Source organism: Anolis sagrei, chromosome 2 (genome assembly GCF_037176765.1).
Source record: "Anolis sagrei isolate rAnoSag1 chromosome 2, rAnoSag1.mat, whole genome shotgun sequence".
NCBI lineage: Eukaryota > Metazoa > Chordata > Lepidosauria > Squamata > Dactyloidae > Anolis > Anolis sagrei.
Genome location: NC_090022.1, coordinates 15,559,094 through 15,582,730, shown reverse-complemented (window position 1 = coordinate 15,582,730; position 23,637 = coordinate 15,559,094). Strand labels below are relative to the sequence as shown.

General features: G+C 43.2%; 1 protein-coding gene across 1 annotated transcript in view; it reads right to left on the bottom strand.

The window, feature by feature from the left end:
- TNXB (tenascin XB) overlaps positions 1-23,637 on the bottom strand; it is a 153,756-nt gene that overhangs the window by 9,235 nt on the left and 120,884 nt on the right. Inside the window, exons 30-39 of the mRNA XM_067465071.1 lie at positions 22,446-22,736; positions 21,157-21,444; positions 18,431-18,715; positions 10,421-10,738; positions 5,986-6,108; positions 5,375-5,518; positions 3,800-3,919; positions 3,504-3,578; positions 2,132-2,275; positions 802-932 (exon numbers count right to left, since the gene is read on the bottom strand). Coding sequence (XP_067321172.1) covers positions 802-932; positions 2,132-2,275; positions 3,504-3,578; positions 3,800-3,919; positions 5,375-5,518; positions 5,986-6,108; positions 10,421-10,738; positions 18,431-18,715; positions 21,157-21,444; positions 22,446-22,736 — 1,919 coding nt within the window. The remainder of the gene's footprint in view (positions 1-801; positions 933-2,131; positions 2,276-3,503; positions 3,579-3,799; positions 3,920-5,374; positions 5,519-5,985; positions 6,109-10,420; positions 10,739-18,430; positions 18,716-21,156; positions 21,445-22,445; positions 22,737-23,637) is intronic.

Genomic DNA, 23,637 nt, shown 5'->3' with positions numbered 1-23,637 from the left:
CCTTTCTGCTTTCTTTCTTTCTTTCTCTTTCCTTCTTTTCCTTCCTTCCTTTCTTTCTGCTCTCCTCCTCTTTCTTTCTTTCTTTCTTTCTTTCTTTCTTTCTTTCTTTCTCTTTCCTTCTTTTCCTTCCTTCCTTTCCTTTTCCTTTCCACCTTCTTTCTTTCTTTATTTCTTTCTTTCTTGCTTGCTTGCTTGCTTTTTTCCTTCCTTCCTTCCTTTCTTCCTCCCTCACTTCCCTTCCCTTTTGCTCTTTTCCTTCCTTCCTTCCTTCCTTCCCCCCTCTTTCTTCCTCCCTCCCTTTCTTTTCCTTCCTTCATTCCCTCCCTCCATTCTCCCTCTCTCTTCTTCTCTTTTTTGCTTTCTTTTTCTTCCTCTTCCTTCCTTCCTTCCTTCCTTCCTTCCTTCCTTCCTTCCTTCTTTCTTTTCCTTTCTTTTTGCTCTTGCACCACATAACCTTTAGCAGTTCATTTTCCATGAGTCTTGGTCTGTGAAGATCGTACCTAACCCAAGTTCTGCATAAGTCTAGTGATGGGGAATTTAACTGCTTGCAAAGTTTTCACTGTTTGAGGTCCTATGCCCCCCTCCCAACTGAATATGGAGGACTGACTGTACACCCAAGCCCATGTCACTCAGCAGCTCCATTTGGGAATCAGACACTTGTGTTTTCTCTTTATGAATACTTACTGGATATATATTCAGTGTATATGTGACCATTTGAAAACAAAGTACACATTTTTAATGCTGCTGTCTTTACAAATTGTGCTGTGCTTAGAACAACAGCCAAACAAGATGCTCAAGTACCTTTAGTTGCCCATAAGGAGTTTCATAACTCAACAGGTATCCACCCGGAGTTGCTCGGGGTGGTAACCAAGTGAGGCGAGCACTGCGGGCTGAGATCTCATTGGCCCGGAGGTCCCGGGGCCCATCCACTCCTGGGGTGAGAAAAAAGACTCTTAAAAAGCAAGGCAATGACAGCGTGGGTACAACAGAAGGAACATGCCCAGCTCTTTCAGCCGCTCCTCATAGGGCTTGTTCTCCAGAACCTTGATCATTTTAGTCGCCCCCTCTGGACACATTCCATCTGTATGCTTTAGACTTCAATGCTGGAACAATATGCTTAGAGACTTATTAGACTCTCAAAACAGAGATATACTTTGGACTATGGACTATGGCTTCTAAGGAAGATGCCCTATGTTACCTACACAGAGAAACAAACAAAATGCTATTGTAACTGGATTCATAAGCAAAGTGCATGTATGCTGTATACATGAAGTTTGGTGAGTAAACCAACTGTTACTTTTAAAGAAGACTACTTATTTTGTCTCTTGAGAACATGGTTTAAAGGCAAATATATTTTAAGGGAGAATAATAATAATAATAATAATAATAATAATATATTTATTATTATAAGTAAAATAATTATTATTTATTATTATAAGTATAATAATAATAAAACTTTATTTATATAAAGAAGCCTGTATATTTAGTCTCTTGAAAGCATGGTTTAAAGGCAAATATATTTCAAGGGAGAGTAATAATAATAATAATAATAATTTATTATAAGTAAAATAATTATTTATTATTATTATAACTATAATAATAATAAAACTTTATTTATATAAAGAAGCCTGTATATTTTGTCTCTTGAAAGCATGTTTTAAAACCAAATATATTTTAAGGGAGAGTAGATGTTTTGGGGCAACTAAAAGAAAACTTCAGAAACTCTGCTGAGTATGTGTTTTTGTGCATTGGCATGTCTTTGTCCCTAGCAGTTCAAAGACATACCTAGGTGAGAGACCTAGTTGCCTTGCATGAATGCTGGTGAATGCCATTTCCCCAAAAATGTTGTGCCTTTCCTGTGATCAGTGGTTTCTCCAAAAGGTTATGAATCCCATTCCCCAAATGGTTATAGAGATTCACATTTTCCATTTTTTAGGTAAGGGAGACAGTTTTTCCCCTCTACGTAACACAGTCTACAGTACCTGGTGTTCACATTGAAGTATTAACCAGGACTGACCCTGCTTACACAGGACTGTTGGTTGTCTACTTCCAAAGAGCAGATGGGATCGTGTACCTTTAGGTTGCCCCTCAAATAGGTTACTTTATCTGTTCTTCAGTCCCATTTTCTTACCAGTGGTGAAGGTAGCACTGATGGGGGAGCTCCGGTTTCCTTCCTTCTCCCCATAGACACTGGCCCGGTATTCTGTGTCCCGCCGTAGTCCCGTGACTCGCAGCTGGACCCGGTTCCCTGGCACTGATTCGGAGACTCTGGGATCTAGGCAAAGCAGAGAAGAGGTGATTGAGACATAAAAGAATCCTTGTTTCAAATGTAGCAGCCTCAGAATGGGATCTGGTCAGAGCTGTCTACTCAATTTCAATTATGCTTTGACTTATGTGGTTTTCCTTCTAGTTAGATATAACCACAAAACCTATTTCCATATGTAGTGTATCAAACTTTGTTAATTTGCTTTCTGAACCTTCACATGTGCATATACTCCGGTCAGAGCTGTCATTTCTACCCAAGTACAACAACACTTCGAATCATGTGGTTTTTTCTGCATGCCCTACAAGCACATGCTGTTGTTTTATTCCTGTTGGGTTTTTAAAATCATAGAATCATAGAATCAAAGAGTTGGAAGAGACCTCATGGGCCATCCAGTCCAACCCCCTGCCAAGAAGCAGGAATATTGCATTCAAATCACCCATGACAGATGGCCATCCAGCCTCTGTTTAAAAGCTTCCAAAGAAGGAGCCTCCACCACACTAGCTAGTTAGTAGCCAACTGCATTAAATCACAGTTGACTAAGTTCGAAGCCAGCCTGGGTTGGAAAAAGCTCCCGACCATTAATAGTCTAGCTTGCTGTTGACCTATGCAGCCTGAAAGACAGTTGTATCTGTCAAGTAGGGAATTTAGGTACCACTATATGTGAGGAGGCTAATTTAACTAATTTACAACACCATAAAAATTTCCAGCTGTGTGCAGAAGAATGAGGAAGTGCTCCATCAAAGGACCCGGTGTCACAAGTGGACGGTGAAGCAGGAGCTCCCCCTGTGGCCAGAAGTGAGCATACCCTCATGAAGCCGGAAAGCTGGAATGTTAAATTGCCTCTGGTTCTGTCTATATATGTTGTCTGTCTAAATGGCATTGAATGTTTGCCATGTGTATGTGCATTGTAATCCGCCCTGAGTCCCCCGCAGAGTGAGAAGGGCAGAATATATATACTGTAAATAAATAGTGACACTAGGTTCAGTCTCTGACATTTCTAAAAGATAAAAGGTCTCAAGTAGGTGGGTTAGAAAATAAATTCTGCCGCAGAGCTTAGAAAAGCAACTCTTAAAAAAATACACCTTACTACTCCTTGTAAATCTCTATAAGCCTCTTTCAACCCATTCTTGCACAAAATGAAGAATAGTAATAAAGTACTTGATTGTTTGGTTTCAAGCTAATTTGATGAGTTCTGGAGACTGGGGTCCAAAAGGATCTTTCCAAAGCTCTGTCATACCTGGAGAGCTCCAGCCATCAGGTGGAGTAGATGAAGATGGGCTATTTGCGATCTGCTTGGAGATCAACGGGTGATCTACAGGAGATCAATCAAGAACAGCTAATACATCTGTCAGCCAAGGTTGGTATACTTCTCCCACCACTCTCACTACAGGCTTGTGGCCTTTGTCACATTTTGTAGCATTCATTAGTCAGGCATGAGTTATCTACTTAGTCTTTTTTTTAAAATAGAGACCATTGCTTTGGGGCCACACCCAAACAACCATTCCCAGATTTTGCCAGGTTCCCAGCTCTCACCACCAACGGGTCCATAGGTGACAATGTAGTTGTTCATTTCAGCCATAGCCGGGTGCCACGTCAACACCGCCGAGGAGTCAGTGATGTCGATGGCCCGCAAATCTGAAGGACCATCTGGAACTGTGAGGAAAGAGAAGGACATGTTTAGCAGCACAAATTAGGACCCAAATCAGTAGAGAGGTATACTTTAGAGAGAACTAGAAAGGTGTAATGGTTTGACTCTTGGATTATGACTCTGGTAGCAATACTCTTCTGCTCAAAATCTCAGCCAGTAGGGATTTTGGAGCAGAACACTAAAAAGTGACACTCCTAAGCAAAATTTGCACAGCTCTGCCCAAGAAAGATATTCTTCAACCCAATCTGGAGTCCACCTTCGTTCTTGGCTTGAGATGCCAATTATCTCTTAATTTCATAATCATACATTCTTGATACTTGGACTAAGGTAAAAGTGCAACTTAAGATGGAGTCACATTGTTATGAAATATGATGTATGGTTTGAATGGAATTGTATGAAAGATGTATGGTTGGGGTCTATATAAGTCTAGAGATGCCATCCTAAGATGAAGCCTAGAAAACTACAAGAAGGAGGTGAAGAATTCATGGACTGTAATTAAAAGTTGCAGAACTGCTGACATTGATGATCAGAGACAAATGATTAATGGTTGAACTTTTGGTGGAAAACAACATGTTTACATTACAGACAGAACAGAAGGAGGTGGTTTGTTTCAACTTAGTGTCCAGCTGTTTTTGGTGCCATGCAAGGTTGGGCTCGAGTCCAGGAAGTGCTGTTCCTCTATCCTCTATGATGAAGAGCCGTCAAGACTTCCTCCTTCCTTTTGGTCACCCAGCATTTCCTGATCTTTTTTCACCTGACATTAAGTCTATTAAGTCCAGTCATGTTCAACTCTGGGGGTTGGTGTTCATCTCCCTTTCTAAGCCAAAGAGCTGACGTTGTCTGTAGACACCTCCAAGCTCATGTGGCTGGCATGACTGCATGGAGTGCCGTTATCTTTCTGTGGGAGCTGTACCTATTTATTTACTCACATTTGCATGTTTTTGAACTGCTAGGTTGGCAGAAGCTGAAGCTAACAGTGGAAGCTCACCCTGCTTCCTGGATTTGAAATGCCAACCTTTTGGTCAGCAAGTTCAGCAGCTCAGCAGTTTAACCCACCTCACCACCAGGGGCAAATTATAGAAATGATGACTTATCAGATTTCTAGCAATTCAGTGAGATTACTTTAACTGGTATTAACAATTGAATTTAGGTCAAAGTATGTTAATACAGGATACTCCTAGTACACAAAGCTATATATAAATTCACACACATACTCAAGAATTGGATTGTGATCTGTAGACCACGGAACGCTGCTGGGTGACCTTGGGCAAGTCACACTTTCTCAGCTCAGAGGAAGGCAAAGGCAAATCTACTCTGAGCAGATCTTGCTAAGGAAACCCTGCAATAGCATCACCTTTGAGTCGCCATAAGACAGAAACATCTTGAAATTACATAACAACAACAACAACAGCAAATACATGATATAAAAATACATATGTCCCCTCCCTCCAAGGAGTTACCTGTGGTGACATAGCCCACCAAAGGTTCGCTCTCTTCAAATCCCCGGAGAGACATCACAGTCACCTCATAGCTGGCCCCAGGAGTCAGATCCTCGATGATTGTTTTGAGCTTGGATCCATCCACTAAGATACTTTTGGGCTCACCTGCAATAAAATGTGAGAATCCATTTGTACACCAGTGGTTGCAGAACTGTGCATTCATCCTCAACGAGTTGGGACATCCAGGTCAACCAGGTGAGCAACAGCAGGGCTACCAAGATACAAACATCTAGGCTACCTTGTGGGACTACAGATCCCATAATCTTTCAACCATCGTTGCTGCCTGTGGGATTCTGGGATTTGAAAAAGGTAATTTGACCCAGCTCTGTGGAGATACATGTTTGAGTTAAAAGGTAGAAGCAGATCTGAAAAGGCTGAAAACTACTCAACACTCTCATGTGGACCTTCAAGATGTTGTCAAGGTGCACCTCCCATTGCTACTCATTATTGGGTGTACTGTTGACTAGGGCTGCTGGGAGCTGGAGTACTACAATCACCCTTGGATTACAGGATGGTGAACAAACTGATCAGGCCAACCCACAGGGGGACAGGAAGAGGATGCCAAATCTCACCACCATCTGAGAGCTGGAAGGAGACTTTGTAGTGATCAATGCGGGAGGATGCTGGTCTCCAGTTGGCCACAACTGAGGTCTCTCGGATGTCACTGAACCACAGATCCCGGGGACTGTCCAGTTCTGGAAGAAAGGAGACAGGATTCATTTATTAATTTTTATGATGTATTTTATTTAATTGTTTATACCCAACCTTTCTTTCCAATAATGAAACTCAAGGGGTGTGTTAGGTGCACAGGACCCCTGTGAAAATGGATAAATCATAAACACTATTTTTTAACTTGGGAATATTTAGGTCCTCCATCTGAACTCTATGATCATCCTCTGCTGGAGGTTGACCACAGAATTATGCTAGGGGATCTACAAATGCCTAGTGGGGTGTTCTTGCTGGGACCCCTTCTACACTGCCATATAAAATCCAGATTATCCACTTTGAACTGGACTTTGAACTGACTCTCCTTTTGGGAGAGATAAAGTGGGTGGGTATAAACAACAACAACAACTGGATTATATGACAATGTAGATTTATATAATCTAGTTCAAAGCAGATAATACTCATTAATTGCTTTGATAATCTGGATGATATAGCAGTGTAGAAGGGGCCCAGGGATTTCTAGGTCTTCCAGAACAACTCTCTGGTGGAGTTGATCACAGAGTTTCCCTATAGGACACAGAAAATCCAAGAAAGAAAATATTAATCAAATCAGTGAATAAATAATTAATAATTAATAGTGAAATCCACAATCTGGAGGGCCAACTATATAAAGATAAGATTAAATTAAGCAATGCATTAAGTTGAAACATTAGATAATAAAATATTAAATTTCTAGAAAGGATACAGGTTGGCTATCTCTTATCCCCAATGTTTTGGACCAAAGATCTTTGGGATTTTGGATTTTGAGGAATGTTGGAATATTTGCCTAGATATCTTGGAGATGGGACCCAAGTCTAAACACATAATTCATTTATGTTTCATAGACACCGTTTATGCATAGCCTGAACATTTGTGTGTTTCCAATGATCATAGAGCAAAGGTGTCACTGTTTCAGACACCCAGGTGGCAATTTTGAGCACAGGCTTTTGAAACAAGTAGACTAGACCACACATTATTTATCCCACCTTTCAATTAAGTGAGAAGGAATAACCTCTTCACTTTTTTAGAGCATATAAAAATCAGTTGGTGACTGTATTAGCTGAAAGTGCAAAGCAGGAAGCTGATTGGTTGGGCCACACTCGGGGAGCTAGCTCAGCCTGGGAGTTTTGGCAACAGTTACACTTTTGGGCATGAGCAGTACAAGAGGTTAGAGAGAGATGGACAGTTCTTGCTTCATGAGCAGCTGGAAGAGGATCTTCCATGTGGACACCTAAATACCATTTAAATCTCTCTGAAAAGGACATTGTGTGAGTCAATGCGACTGTTCATATGATTGTATATATGTTGCTCTGCATTAAAAAGAGTAAACTTCTTTTTCTTTACTGTGTGGCATATTTTCTTTCTCTGGCAAGAATGTGAACGACGCGAGATTTTCATTATGCCACAACTTCTTCTAGATCTTGGAACATCTTTATAGCTAAGAGGTTAAGAGGAAAACACTGCTTATATATATGATTGACAAACTAAGAGCACTTGTGGTTGGTACTGAGGCTCTAGCCAGGCTGCAGAATTATAGCAGTTTGACTCCACATTAACTGCTATGGCTCAGTGTTATGATATTCTGGGATTTGTATTTTTGTGAGGTATTTATCCTACTTGTTCAGAAGAAAAAGGGAAGCATAATTATCTGTCAAAACAACAACAAAACACAGAATTCCATAGGATGGAATTATGGTGGTTAAAGTGGTGTCAAAATGCTATCGTTCTGGAAAGTGGATGGTCTCTTAATAAATAGTGTTTTACAATCTCTCTAGGAGCCACCTTACACTTCAGTTTTGGCCCAGAAACTCCCAAATTGGCAATCTTAACAGTGACATTTGAAAGGCAGAAATAGTTCTTAGAAATTCTGCTTGTCCTGTCCAGACTATAATTCCTGGAGTCCATGGCCAGTGTGCATGCTGCCTGGAGGATTTGTAGTCCCCGAAGTAACATTTCTGAGACCTGGGCAGGGGGAGGTCGTGATTCTAATCTGGATTGTTGATGGCATGTGGGCCAAAGGAGGTGGGTTAGCTCTCATCTCATGCCCTTTGCCGAGTTCAAACTTTTTCACAGAAATGACAACTTTGTTGAGAGCAGTGGAATTCCAGCGTGACATGGAGAAACAACGTGGCCATTCCAAAACAAGGGCCCACGCTTTGGCACTTCTCTCGCTTGTCCATCCTTCTCCCACTAAATCCTTCCTCCCTCTCTCTGGGGATTAACCCCTGCCAATTCTAGCTGACCGCAAAGGAAACATGGAAGGGCCAGAGATTAATTTCTCAGCCTCACAAAGGAAACCACAGCTGGACTCCAGCCCATCACTGAAGGAGCCAATTTTGGGATGCAGCTGTTGGTTTGTTTGCTGCGTCCCATAGGAGCAGCTCAGCTCCCTCCACACCATGGCTTCTGCATTCATCCCCTCGTCCATGGCCTTCTTAGCAGAGGTGAAATGGTCCAGTTAAAGCTGGTGCCCCGAGCCACAGCCTGCCATAGTTACCTTCCCCTAAACTATAGATTGAGCCGTGGTGGTGGGATTGGTTAAACCCTTTTGTCGGCTGAACTGCTGACCTGAAGGTTGGGTTGGTGACCTGAAGGTTGCCAGTTCAAAATCGTGAGGTGGAGTGAGCTCCCACCTGTCAGCTCTAGCTTGCAGGGACATGAGAGAAGTCTCCCAGCTAACACATCCCAGTGTCCCCTGTGCACCAATTCTCTCATACCAGAGAATTATAGTGTCACTTCTGACATTATAAAAAAAAAACCCCTATAGACATAATAACCATCTATATAAATAAAAATGTAATGTTCGTTTGTGGGATTAACCTAATTCAAAAACCACTGGATGAATTGACACGAAATTTGGACACAATACACTTATCAGGCCAACGAGTGACCATCACTCATAAAAACTCTGGGGAAAAAACAGGGGAAGGGATTTAAAAAGTCAAAAAAGCAAAAAGACGCTACAGCACATGCACAGAATGACGCCCCCTGGCAAACAAAACACACAAAAGCATATCCACACTCTCTTCCCAACTACAGCTCCCAGCATCCCCTAGACCAGCTCCTTTAGGAGAGGAGGATGCTCCAAATGCACTGCTTCCAAGTTGCAAACTTTCTTCTACTTGAATTTCTTTGAGAGCATCTCAATCCCTGCATATTTCCAATTTACTATTCCTGGACTGCAACTCCAAGCAATCCTCCAGAATAGATAAGATTAGAGATAGATATAGGTAGATAGATTGATCAGGAGGACTGCTGGGAGTTGCAGTCCAAGAATAGGTAGAGAAGGAAGAAAGGGGAGAAAGTGGAAGGGAAAGAAAAGGGGGGAGCGAGTGAAGAGGAAGAGAAGGAAGGAGAGAATGAAAGAAAAAAAAAAGGAAAGGAAGGAAGGAATGAGGGAAGGAAGGAAGGAGAGAAAGAAAGGAGGAGAGAAAGAGGGAGGGAAGGTTGGCCACAGCAACGTGTGGCGGGTACAGTTATTATTTAAATATTTGAAAGGAGGTCACTTTGAGAAGGTAGCCAGCAAGAGACTAAAATACAGAGCAATGAATTCAAATTGCAGGAAAAGAGATTCTATGTAAACATAAGAAAAAAAGTCCTAATATTTGGCAGTAGAATAGGCTGCTGCCTGGAAGTGAGGTTGAGTCTCCTTCTCCAGAGTGTTTAAAGCAGAGGCTGGATGGCCATCAGTCAGGAATGCTTTCGTTATGTATTCCTTTATGACCGAACGGGTTTGGACTGGAAGGCGCATCCAACTCTGTGATTCTAGGTTCATGCATTTCAACAGTCCTGATTTGGCAGGGAGAGTCCCAATTAATCTTCTGTCATCCTGTGGATGTTTGGCTCAGATCTGGGATACTCCCACACCTGAAAATCTAGCATTTATTGCCATTTGTAATGATTGCTTCTGTGTTTATGGGGAACAGTGTTTGGCCATCCTCCTGTTTGCTACGGACACTCCTGAGATAAAGGTGATGTTGAAAGTCAGTGTGGAGTGGTGGTTTGAGAGTTGGGCTATGACTCTGGAGACCAGAGTTCGATTCCCTGGTCAGCCCAGGAAACTCACTGGGTGACCTTGACCTTGGGTGAGTCACACACTCTCTACCCTTAGAATCACACACAGCACACAATAACAGTACGTTCAGCAAGGCCTGATTCTGTCTGAACGTGGCCAATTCTCTCACACCAGAAGCGACTTGAAGTTTCTCAAGTTGCTCCTGACACAAAGGAAAAATAATCTCAAGCACCATCCCCCCCCCCCTATTATTTTGGACAGTAAGGCGGCCCTTGCAGTCTTCTTACCTAACCCACTGGTCCTTGCAGCTGTGTTGATGTTGGCCACTTGGTTTCCTTCCCTGATGCCATAGACTGTAAGGCCATACTCGGTGTTGGGTGTAAGGCCACGGAGCACAGCTGAGCGCTCATTTCCCATCACGGACACTTCCTTGGGCGGCGGGGGGCTCCTTCCACTTCCCAGAAGAGACTCCTTGCACCGGACGAGGAAGACATCGAACTCTCCCTCCGGAACTTCCCAGGTGAGCTTCAGAGAAGTGGGTGTCACTTCGGAAACAACCAGGTTCTCCAACAAGGTGGCCGATTCATTGGAGGCATCGGGAAAAGCTGACCAAGAGAGAAGAGGGATGGGCAAAGATGAGGCCATAACAGGAGAGGTGAGATTCAAAAGAAGTGTAACAAGACACACAGCAGAATTTTTAAAAAATACCATATTTTTGTAAATATAATATGCCCCCCTTATCCACGGATTCAATATCCACAGTTTCACTTAGGCACACACCAAACAATCCCCATCAGAAATGTTTGTGGGCCTCTTTAGGTCCTCTAGTGTGTTTCTACAGTTGGGTTCTGGCCTGAGTACAGTTGCCTCTGCAGGTTAAACATGCCAGCTCTTTAAGCCACTCCTCATAAGGCTTGTTCTCCAGACCCTTGATCATTTTAGTTGCCCTCCCCTGGTACAGTTGCCTCCCTGCATTTTCCGATTTAACTTTTGTAGGTTTGATTATTTAATTTTAAATGTTCTCTCTAGAAATGTCTGGGGCCTCTTCTAAACTGCCGTATAAAATCCACATTATCTGCTTTGAACTGAGTTATATGGTAGTGTAGACTCATCTCATATAATTCAGTTCAAAATAGATAATGTGGATTATCTTTGAGTCCCCCCAAGGGTGAGAAAGGCAGTATATAAATACTGAAAATAAATAAATAAATAAATAAATAAATAAATAAATAATCTTCTTTGATAATCTGGATTATATGGCAGTGTAGAATGGGACTGAGACATCTAGATAGAGTTGCGTCGGATAACTCGTTACTCGTAATAATTTTGTTAAAATTATCTTTTTGAAGCGATATCGAAGCTTTTTTTAAAACTCGAAGTCCCTTTGCCCTTCCGAAGCTTTTTCTGCAATTTTTGTTACGACTCAGGAAGTGAGTTGGAAATGATTCAGCTTTTCCCCGTCTCTGGCCCCTGGCGTCGGCTCAAGCCAGAGAAGCCAGTTTTAAACCAGAGAAGGAAGGAATTTCCTTCGCTTGCTTTTCCCCACTTCTGGGGCAAAACAACTACTTTCAAAGTAAAGACCATTCAATGAAACAGGAAATAACACTTTCAAAAGATTAACGAAAGGATTCTGAAGTCTCGGAAGTTTCAAAAAGTTTTGGATATTTTTTTCTGTGAAAATCAGAATTGACTTTAGAATCGAACCACCAGTGCCCCCTACATCCAAAATGAGTTTTGAACCATTTTTTTGGATCAACCAAGCCTACTCTTCACCCATCTCAGGGGGTACAGGAGGTGGTCCATGGGGTGACATCAAGAGTTACCATACCAGGTGATATTGATTTTACTGACAACACTGTTTCTGGCTGTCCCACTTTGGGCCCTTTCACACCGCCATTTAACCCAGAATATTAAAGCAGATAATACACAATATCTGCTTTGAACTGGGTTATTTGAATCTACAATCCAGTTCAATGTGGATTTTATACAACTGTGTGGAAGGGGCCTTTGTTCATCTTTAAATGTAAGAGTCGGGGCAATGTGGAGAGATCACTAATGGCCAGGTTTGGAAGCGTTCTGCACTCCGCTACCAATTCCTCTTCCTCATCTGTGGTTTTACTTGTGGGAGGCTTCTCTCATATCCCTGCATGGGAAGCTGGATCTGACTGAGGGAGCTCATCCACGCTCTTTCTGGATTTGAACCTCCAACCGGTCAGTCTTCAGTCCTGCTAACACAAGGGTTTGACCCATTGTGCCACCAAGGGCTCCCATGCCTTGAAGGGACTTGATGGCATTAGCCTTCCTCCAGCCTCACATGCTCTTCCTCGCCTTCACATGTGCACCATGCTGCCATGCGCCAAGCACGCCTGCTCTCCCCTCCCCTGCTTGGAGTCTCAAAAACAGCCTTCCCCTTGGTTGAGAGGCCAGCCAATCACAACTGAGGAAGGCTTTTGGTGGGAAGATTTGCCGTCTGTTTCCAAAAAGGAAGGGGGCAGGCAGAGAGATCTTCAGCCTTCCCTGTCAAAGAGGTTCCTAAGAACATCAGAAATATATGTTTTCTGATGGTCTTTGGAGACCCCTCTGAAATCCCCTTGTAACCACCCACTCAGGGGTCCCGACTGGTGTTTCATATAATCCTGTACAGAAAAGATAATGTGAGTTATCTGATTTGTTAATCTGGATTATATGGTAGTGTAGAAGGGGCCTTAGGCCCCTTCCACACAACAGTATAAAATCTTCCGGAATATCCTGCAAATCTCTTGGGAAGACAAGCTGACAAATGCCAGCGTGCTGGAAGAACCAAAGACCACCAGCACTGAAGCGATGGTACTCCGCCATAAACTCCACTGGACCAGCCACGTTGTCGGATGCCCGCTGTCGGATGCCGGATGTTACTCCGAACTCAAGAACGGAAAACGGAATGTGGGTGGGCAGGAAAAAAGATTTAAAGATGGGTTCAAGGTGAACCTTAAAAACTCTGGCATAGACACTGAGAACTGGGAAGCCCTGGGCCTTGAGCGCTCCATTTAGAGGTCAGCTGTGACCAGCAGTGCTGTAGAATTTGAAGAGGCATGAATGGAGGATGAAAGAGAGAAACGTGCCAAGAGGAAGGCACGTCAAGCCAACCCTGACCGGGACCGTCTTCCACATGGAAACCGATGCCCTCACTGCAGGAGAACATGTAGGTCAAGAATAGGGCTCCACAATCACTTAAAGACCCACCACCAGTACACTGATCTTGGAAGACTATCCTACTCGGACAACGAGGGATCGCCTAAGTAAGTAAGTAAGTATAAAATCCACATTGAACTGGATTACACGGCAATGCCTGCTCCCTCCTCAACATCACACCCTTTCAAAGAGTTAAACATGATTATCATGTCTCCTATTAATCTAAATGTGACATTAAACAGTCATCATGATTATCATCCTCCTCACCACAACCAGCATCACAATCTGGGAAGCATACGAATAATTACGTATGCTTAGATACACAATGATCATATTCAACTCTCCTAGGGAGGGGTTCAATGACAAAGGAGATGTGGTGGTCCAACTTTGCAATATTTTTTTTTTGCAGGGGGGGGGGTCTCAATTCTACTAAACCCAAAAAGGTGGGGGGCTGAGCTTTCCTGCCCTCTTTGCTTTGGGTCTGTGGGAGCTGTCACTGATTCTCCTGCTCGGCCTTTCTAACAAATGCTTCTGCTCATTTGCAAGGATGACCTCAAGGCCGAGAGAAACGTATGCAACAAGCCCTTGGCCTCATTTATCATTTAATAACAACTGCGAGGCGCCAGCAAATTCTCCCCCTTCCTCCTCCCCCTTTTTTTGGCATGTTTGCTTTACAAAACCTAAGTGTTTTGCTGCTGTCAGTTCATTAGTAAAGCGGCCTGACGTGAGCCATTAATCTCTCCACACATTTCTACATTTTGTGCCTTCATCCAGCTGTTTTGATGAGAGCCGGCTGCTCCAAGCCAGGTCTTTCATTTAGGAAGCCAAGGGGTAGAAACAGGGCCAAACCATATCCCTGCGCATTCACTAACCATGTCTGGCATCAAACTACAGATATGGATCACGGTAGAAACTACCTGTTCCTCTCCCACACAGTCTTCCTTTCATAGAATCATAGAATCAAAGAGTTGGAAGAGACCTCATGGGCCATCCAGTCCAACCCCCTGCCAAGAAGCAGGAATATTGCATTCAAATCACCCCTGACAGATGGCCATCCAGCCTCTGTTTAAAAGCTTCCAAAGAAGGAGCCTCCACACTCTGGGGCAGAGAGTTCCACGGCTGAACGGCTCTCACAGTCAGGAAGTTCTTCCTCATGTTCAGATGGAATCTCCTCTCTTGTAGTTTGAAGCCATTGTTCCGCGTCCTAGTCTCCAAGGAAGCAGAAAACAAGCTTGCTCCCTCCTCCCTGTGGCTTCCTCTCACATATTTATACATAGAAGTGCCTCTATCATTGGCTGCTGTTAACCTTTTGCTGTTATTACATGCCTCCAAGTTCTTTGCATCTCTTTATAGTGAACACAAAGTGACCTTATCATGAGCTTTTTGAGGGCTTTTGAGTGTATCAGGGGTGACTTGAGAAACTACAAGTTGCCTCTGGTTTGAGACAATTGCCCATCTGCAAGGACGTTGCCCAGGAGATGCCCAGATGTATGATGTTTTACCATCCTGCGGGAGGCTTCTCTTATGTCCCCACATGGGGAGCTGGAGCTGACAGAGGGAGCTTAACCCATTCTCCCCAGATTCGAACTTCTGACCTGTCGGTCGTCAATCCTGCTAGCACATGGGTTTAACAACTAAGATGTTTTAAGGAAGAGTAGATATTTTGGGCAACTGAAAAGAACACTTCTGCAACTCTGCTGTTTTCTGTGCATTGTCATATCTTTGTTCCTAACAGTTCAAAGAGATATCTAGGTATATCAGTCTAACAGCTGAGAAACCTAATTGCCTTACATGAAAACTAGTGGATATTTACCACTAAGGAGAAGGTTGACTCAAGCAAGTTTTTAACTCTTTTCAGGAAGACCATACTTTACAAAATGTTACAAGCTCTAACAAAGTCACGCCTTTCCAAATGTTACGATTATTCCAAATAGTGTGAATGCCAATTGATCTCCAATTGGGTCACGCTTCCAAAAGCCTATGGGGCAGTTTTTCCCAACCTTCCTAATGTCGCGACCCCTTAATACAATTCCTCATGTTGTGGAGACCCCAACCATAACATTATTTTGCTACTTCATAACTAATTTTGCTCCTGTTATGAATCGTAATGCAATTATCTGATAAGCAGGATGTATTTTCATTCACTGGATCAAATTTGGCACAAATACCCAATATGCCCAAATTTGAATAGTGGTGGGGTTAGGGGGTGGGATTGATTGATTTTGTTATTTGAGAGTTTGAGTTCTTGGGATTTATAGTTCATCTACAATCTGAACTCCACCAGCAAAGGAATTGAACTACACTTGGCAAACAAAATTCCCATGGCCAACAGGAAACACTGGAAGGGTTTGGTGGGCATTGACCTTGAGTTTGGGAGTTGTAGTTCACCTACATCCAAGAGCACTGTGGACTCAAACAATGATGGATCTGGACCAAACTTGGCATGAATACTCAATATGCCCAAATGTGAACACTGGTGGAGTATGGGGGAAATAGACCTTGACATTTGGAGTTGTAGTTGCTGGGATTTATAGTTCACCTACAATCAAAGAGCATTCTGAACCCCACCAAGGATCAAATTGGACCACACTTCCCACATAGATCCTCCATGACCAACAGAAAATACTGTGTTTCTTGATGGTGTTTGGCGACCCCTCTGACACTCCCTGGCGACCCCCGCAGGGGTCCTGACCCCCAGGTTGAGAACCACTGCTGTGGGGGATTGTCATATTTTCCACACTCAGAGGTGCTTTTGCCTGTTACTTCCTCTGCAATCTTGCCTCCATCACCTGGTATTAATTGGTGGCCTCCCTTCCAAGTGCTAACCAGGGCTGACCCTGCTTAGCTTTCAAGATCAAACGGGATCGGGTTCTTTGCTAAGTTTAATGGCCATTCCTAGAACTCAGTTTTTTTGGCCCATAAACTTCAGGGTCTGAGATTCCACTGAACTGGCAACAATCCTGGGAAGGAAAGTCTTAAGTTTTTCCTCGCACGCTGCAGTCCTGATTTAAATCAGCCTCTCTTCAATGCCTTATTTATTTATTTTACACTCTGACACAGTTTCAAGTGACGCATTTGGCACCAGACTAGTTTGACCCTGGAAACATGACCTTCTTCATCAAGAGGCATGATTTGTCTTGTTTAAAGTGCCACAGGTCCCAGGCAAATCTTTTTCTGCTGGCTGGGATGGCGGGGAGGATGTCTGATCCCCTCTACTTCCACAAAACATTGCTGAAAGAACTGTGTGACAGTCCCTCATCATCCCCCTCCAATACCAGTCTGGGAGTTTGGCAAGGCAACTTTGTCCTCACTAATCTGTGAAACCCATTAGGGGACCTCAGCTACTCCAAGTGCATCTACAGTACACTGTAGAATTAATGCAGTTTGACGCCACTTTCACTGCCAGGGCTCAATGTTATGGAATCCTGGGAGTTGCATTTTGGTAACGCATCAGCACTCCTTGGCAGAAAAGGATAAAGACCTTTTAAAATGACAACTCTAAGGGTTCCATAACATGGAGACACACATTTTATTATTCCCAGCTTGAAAATGTCCTTCCTTCTAATAAAAAACCCCAAAAGGCAAACCTTGATTTTTGACATTTGTCATCTATATAAATAAAAATGTAATGTTCGTTTGTGGGATTAACAGAACTCGAAAACCACCGGATAAATTGACACCAAATTTGGACACAAGACACCTAACAACTCAATGTATGCCCTTCACTCAAAAAAAAAAAATGATTTTGTCATTTGGGAGTTGTAGTTGCTGGGATTTATAGTTCACCAACAACCAAAGAGAATTCTGAACTCCACCAACGATGGAATTGAACCAAACTTGGCACACAGTTCTCCCATGACCAACAGAAAATACTGAAAGGGTTTGGCGGGCAGTGTTCTTTGGTTCTTGTGGATTTTTTCGGGCTATAGGGCCATGTTCTAGAGGCATTTCTCCGGACGTTTCACCTGCATCTATGGCAAGCATCCTCAGAAGTAGTGAGGTAGTGTCCTTTGGTTTTGGAGTTGTAGTTTGTCTACATCCAGAGATCACTGTGCACTCAAACAATGATGGATCTGGACCAAACTCTACACAAATACTCCATATGCCCAAATGTTAACACTGGTGGAGTTTGGGGAAAATATAATCTTGACATTTGGGAGTCGTAGTTGCTGGGATTTATAGTTCACCTACAATCACAGAGCATTCTGAACCCCACCAATGACAGAATTGGGGCAAACTTCCCACACAGAACCCCCATACAATCCAACTCCCTTCACCAGGGCAAGAAAACGTAATCAAAGCCCTCCTGACAAAGAGTCATCCAGCCATATATATAGATAGATAGATATAAATATGATTCACACACACACAAATATAGTATCATAGATCTGAAAGGGACTCCCTAAAGAAGGACAATTCTATGTTGCATGTTCCAGAGTAGGCAAGCCAGACAATCTCCACATCAACACTGACAAAGAAACAGTAAGAAATACTGTTTACCCACAAGCAGAAAGACATTACATAGATTAGAAATCAACACTTTCTTATTACTTTATTTTCCAGATCACCAGACTGGGCCACAGCAACGCGTGGCAGGGGACGGCTAGTAGAATCATAGAATCCTAGAGTTGGAAGAGACCTGGTGGGCTATCCAGTCCAACCTCTTTCTGCCAAGGAGCAGAAAAATCGCATTCAAAGCACCCCGACAGATGGCCATCCAAGCCTCCGTTTAAAAGCCTTCAAGGAAGGAGCCTCCACCACACCCTGGGACAGAGAGTTCCACTGCTGAACGGCCCTCACAGTTAGGAAGTCCTTCCTCATGTTCAGATGGAATCTCCTCTCTTGTAGTTTGAAGCCATTGTTCCGCGTCCTAGTCTCCAGGGAAGCAGAAAACAAGCTTGCTCCCTCCTCCCTGTGGCTTCCTCTCACATATTTATACATGGCTATAATATCTCCTCTCAGCCTTCTCTTCTTCAAGCTAAACATACCCAGCTCCTTAAGCCGCTCCTCATAGGGTTTGTTCTCCAGACCCTTGATCTTTATAATTGATATAATACAAGATGAAGCAGAAGAGAAATCTATAGAAAGTTTGCAAAGCTGGATACAAAAACCGAAGCACCATTTACCTGTGACTGCATCGGTAGAGATCGGTCCGATCCGCTTCCTGCCTAAGATGCCATAGAGGTTGAACTTGTATCTGTGGGAATTCATCAGGTCGGAGATAACAACCGTGCGGGCTTCGGCATCAACGGGCACAGTCTGGGGCTTTCCATTGGCATCGTTGTACTGGATGAGGAAAGAGTTGAACTTCCCGGCTGAGATGGTCCATGAGAGTCGGACAGAGTCCTGGGTGACCTCGGAGATGAAGAGATCACCCAGCGTTGGGCGGATCTCTGGTTCTGCCATTCGTTCTAAAAGCAAACAAATCAGAAGTAAGCCACCTGCAAAGACTCCCACTTTCACAGAGTCCTGAGTCCTTAACCCCCACGAAAGCGAAGTTGCTCAGCATTTGTCATTTAAATGCAGAAACTGGAGAATAAAAGAGAAATCTTAGCCAGCGGAGCTGTTCCCAGATGAAGGTGAAATGGATTTATTCTTAGAAAGCTGGACTGAAAGGAAAGGAGGAAGTTGACTTAACCAATCCATGAGCATTCCTCCCAACTCAAATATTTAGAAGTTGCAATAATAAATCAATTGAGCCATGAAAATAACATTTGCTCGAGTTAGCGGCATTGGATCTCCATGAAGGTGAAAATCCGTGAATAAATAAACTGTTGGATTGTTGTAGGTTTTTCGGGCTATATGGCCATGTTCTAGAAGCATTCTCTCATGACATTTAGCCTGCATCTATGGTAGGCATCCTCAGAGGTTGTGAGTTCTGTTGGAAACTAGGAAATTTGGGTTTAGATATCTGTGGAATGTCCAGGGTGGGAGAAAGAACTCTTGTCTGTTGGAGGGAGGTGTGAATGTTTCAGTCGGGCACATTGATTAGCATTTGATAGCCTGACAGTTTTTTGGTGTGGCGTGTTAGTGCCTGGGGGAATCATTTGTTGAGAGTTAATTAACTGTCCCCGATTCTTTCCTCTCTGGAGTTCCCCTGTGTTTGTGTGTTGTTTTACTGTTATAATTTTAGACTTTTTAAATACTGGAAGCCAGATTTTGTTCATTTTCATGGTTTCCTCCTTTCTGTTGAAACTGTCCACGTGCTTCATGTGGATTTCGATGGCTTCTCTGTGTAGTCCGACATGGTGGTTGTGAGAGTGGTCCAGCATTTCTGTGTTCTCAAATAATATGCTGTGTCCAGGCTGGTTCATCAGGTGCTCTGCTATGGCTGACTTCTCTGGTTGAAGTAGTCTGCAGTGCCTTTCATGTTCCTTGATTTGTGTCTGAGCAATGCTGCTGCGTTTGGTGGTCCCTCTGTAGACTTGTCCACAGCTGCATTGTATATGGCAGACACCTGTAGAAGTGAGAGGATCCCTCTTGTCCTTTGCTGAACGTAGCATTTGTTGGATTTTTTTGGTGGGTCTGTAGATAGTTTGTAGACTGCAAAGCCATTTAATGCCAATCAAGATGGTCAACTGCAACATTCACACTTGGCTCAAGCAGACAAGAGTTCTTTCTCCCACTCTGCACATTATTCCACAGATATATAAACCCCACTTGCCTAGTTTCCAACAGACCTCACAACCTCTGAGGATGCCTGCCATAGATGTGGGCAAAATGTCAGGAGAGAATGCTTTTGGAACATGCCTATACAGCCCAGAAAACTCACAGCAACCCAGTGATTCCAGCCATGAAAACCTTTGAGAATACAGTAATAGGCTTTATTTGTATTACATCCCCTCTCCCCGAAGGGACTCGGGACAGCTTACAACAATGATGGCGATGAATTTATCCATTCTCTGAGAGATTCTTTTACATTCTCTTTTCATCTTGTAATTTACCCTCGTTTATTATTTAATCAAGTTTTACTGTGTTTTAGTTTATTTTAGTTAATTATTATAGGGGTTTTAGGGTAACGACGACTAGCCTCTATTTGTGTATTTTTGTCTTTTGTTGTTTATTGTCGATATGGTCAGTGGACTAATCAATAAAAAGATCTATTGATCCACGGTTTCATGTATCCTCCCATAGATACAGGGGTCGTACGTAGGGGACATCGGTAGGGATACCAAGGTGCTTATTTATGAAACCATTGTCCTCCCAACCCTGCTGTATGCCTGCGAAACATGGACTGTCTACAGATGTCACATACAACTCCTGGAACAATTCCATCAGCAATTTCTCTGAAAAATCCTGCAAATCTCTTGGGAAAACAGGCAGACAAATGTCAGCGTGCTGAAAGAAGCAAAGATCCCCAGCATCGAAGCGGTGCTCCTCCCCCACAACCCCGCTGGACCGGCCACGTTGTCCGGATGCCCAAAGCAGTCTACCAAAGCAGTTGCTCTACCCTGAACTCTGGAAAAAGGAATATTAGAGGACAGGAAAAAAGATTTAAAGATGGGCTCAAAGCCAAACTTAAAAACTCTGGCATAGACACTGAGAACTGGGAAGCCCTGGCCCTTGAGTGCTCCAGTTAGAGGTCAGCTGTGACCAGCAGTGCTGTAGAATTTGAAGAGGCATGAATGGAGGGCAAAGGAGAGAAATGTGCCAAGAGGAAGGTGCATCAAGCCAACCCCAACCGGGACCACCTTCCACCTGGAAACCGATGCCCTCACTGCGGGAGAAGATGCAGGTCAAGAATAGGGCTCCACAGTCACCTATGGACCCATCGCCAGGACACTGAACTTGGAGGACAATCTTACTTGGACAACGAGGGATTGCCTAAGTAAGTAAGTAACAGGGGTCGTACCTGTGACTACTTCAGCAGAGACGGGGCCAAGGCGCTTGCGTCCAGAGATGCCATAGAGGTTGAACTTGTATCTCCGAGAAGGCACCAGGTTGTAGATGACCACCTCGTGGGAGTTTCTGTCCACAGGCAATGCATGGGGTTTCCCCTCCGCATCCCGGTACTGGACAATGAAGGAGTCAAAATTCCCAAGCAGGACGTTCCAGGAGAGACGGACAGATGTGCTGTTGATGTCAGAAGCTGAGAGCTCCCCCAGAGTGGGCCGTGGAGGGGGTGCCTTTTCAGAAGCAGCTGCAGTTAGGAAAGATAGAGGCAGAAGGTAAATTTCCCCAAAGATTTAGAAAGACATGAGGCTTAGAAGAGCAGGAAACTGGTGCTGAAATATTACCATTTGGCTACTGTAAATACTTGTGTAGTAGTCAACCTCATGCATAAGTTGACGGCATGTTTGGGGACCAAAGTAATAGATACTATCCTGGAAAAGAGGGTCATTCCATGGAGAGAGGAAAGTGACAGCACCACCACAGATGGCAATCCTGCAATTGTCACAATGTTCCTGTCCAGTGATTCATATCAAGGCAGATTAAACCACAATATCTGAACTGGGTTATCTGAGTCCACACTGCCATATATTCCAGTTCAAAGCAGATAATGTGGGATTTTATTCAGCTGTGTGGAAGAGGCCAGAGTCAAGGCGGTCAGTAGTAACTACTATTGACTAATGAATAAGTTGACTCAGGTTAATTTTGAGACTTATATATGAGCATATACAATAATTCAAAGAAGCAAAAGGGGAGATCCAAGACATTTTGCTGTCTGAGGCAGAGTATCAGAGGGGTGGTTCGGATCATCCTTATAGTCTCTTCCAACGGATTTACAGAGAAACAGACTCTTGTCACTGGCAACAGCTGCTGTCCGGTAAATGAAAATTGGGAGGTTGGAGATGTTACTTAGCAATGTAATTATGGTAGTTGTGTAAGAAAGGAGGTGATCTAGCATCAGAACTTGTAAAAGTAATATGGATGATATAGGAACAAAGGAAGACACAAACAGGAACTTGGGAAACACAATAATGAGTTTAAAGGGATCCACTTCCATAACCCATGCTGAAGAAAAGCTGCACACCATTAGGGTTGGGTCCATGGCGCTTGTTTGTTTTTCCACAGATAGTCTGAAACTAAAACTAAAAAAATAACAACAGAATCCAAAACTGGAGCACAGAGATCATTTTCCGTCCTAGAAAGAAGAGCATCAAGGAGTAAAAATTGGGTTACGAGATGGTCACAACTGACCTGTAGTGGCCTCCGTGAAAACAGGTCCAAAACGCTTGCGTCCAGAGACACCATAGAGGTTGAATCTGTATCTATGAGAGGGGACTAAGTCGTGAAGCTTCATTGAGCGCAAACTCCCATCCACAGGCAAAGCGTGGGGCTTGCCATCTGCATCTCTGTACTGGATGATAAAGGAGTCAAAGTTCCCACTCTTCATGGTCCAGGAAAGGAGAAGAGATTCTGCCGTGATGTCCTGGGCTGACAGTTCGCCAAGCTTGAGCTGAGCTATGTTCTGTGGTTTGGTGCTCGGGCCTGGAACAAAAATGGGATGCTCAACTGAAAAAATGATGGAGAGATTTGTGATGGAGATTTAGTATTGAATGTCATGACATCAGTGTTTGAATTATACAAGGTAGAGGGGTTTTGACTCAACTGTTTTCAAAATGGTTTTATTCTCAAAGGAAAAGCCAAACCCCTCTGAAAAAATTCAGTCAACTTAACCCCATGCTTGCCTTAAGGTTGCCACATATCCAATATGACTTGAAGGCACATAACAAAAGTGCTCACTGGGTACCGTGGATCTAACTAACGTACTTCACAGAGTTGTTGTGAGATCCTGAATGGTGAAGAACGCTCTACACTGTCTTGATCTTCTCAGTGGTAGTGTTGGCATAACATAAGAATTAAAGATGCAGCTATATGCTCTTATGTTTTAGTGTGCCTAATAAACATATTGGCAATAACTGACATCTCCTATGGTCTATATTGTTTGCTGGACTATGCCCTGAGTCCCTTTGGGGAGATAGAGCAGAATATAAATAAATAAATAAATAAATAATAATAAATAATAAATAAATAAATGCAGTATTATGTACCAAGGGCCACCAATCTGATATAATAATTAATAATAATAAATTATAAATATTAATAATTATTAAAAATAATTATTTAAAATAATAATAATAAAACAAAGTATGGATTGTCGATGTTGCAATCCCAGGTGACAGCAGGATTGAAGAGAAACAACTGGAAAAGCTGACACGATATGAGGATTTAAAGATCGAACTGCAAAGACTCTGGCACAAGCCAGTCAAGGTGGTCCCAGTGATGATCGGCACACGGGGTGCAGTGCCTAAAGACCTTGGTCTGAACTTAACACAATCGGCGGTGACAAAATTACCATCTGCCAGCTGCAGAAGGCCACCTAACTGGG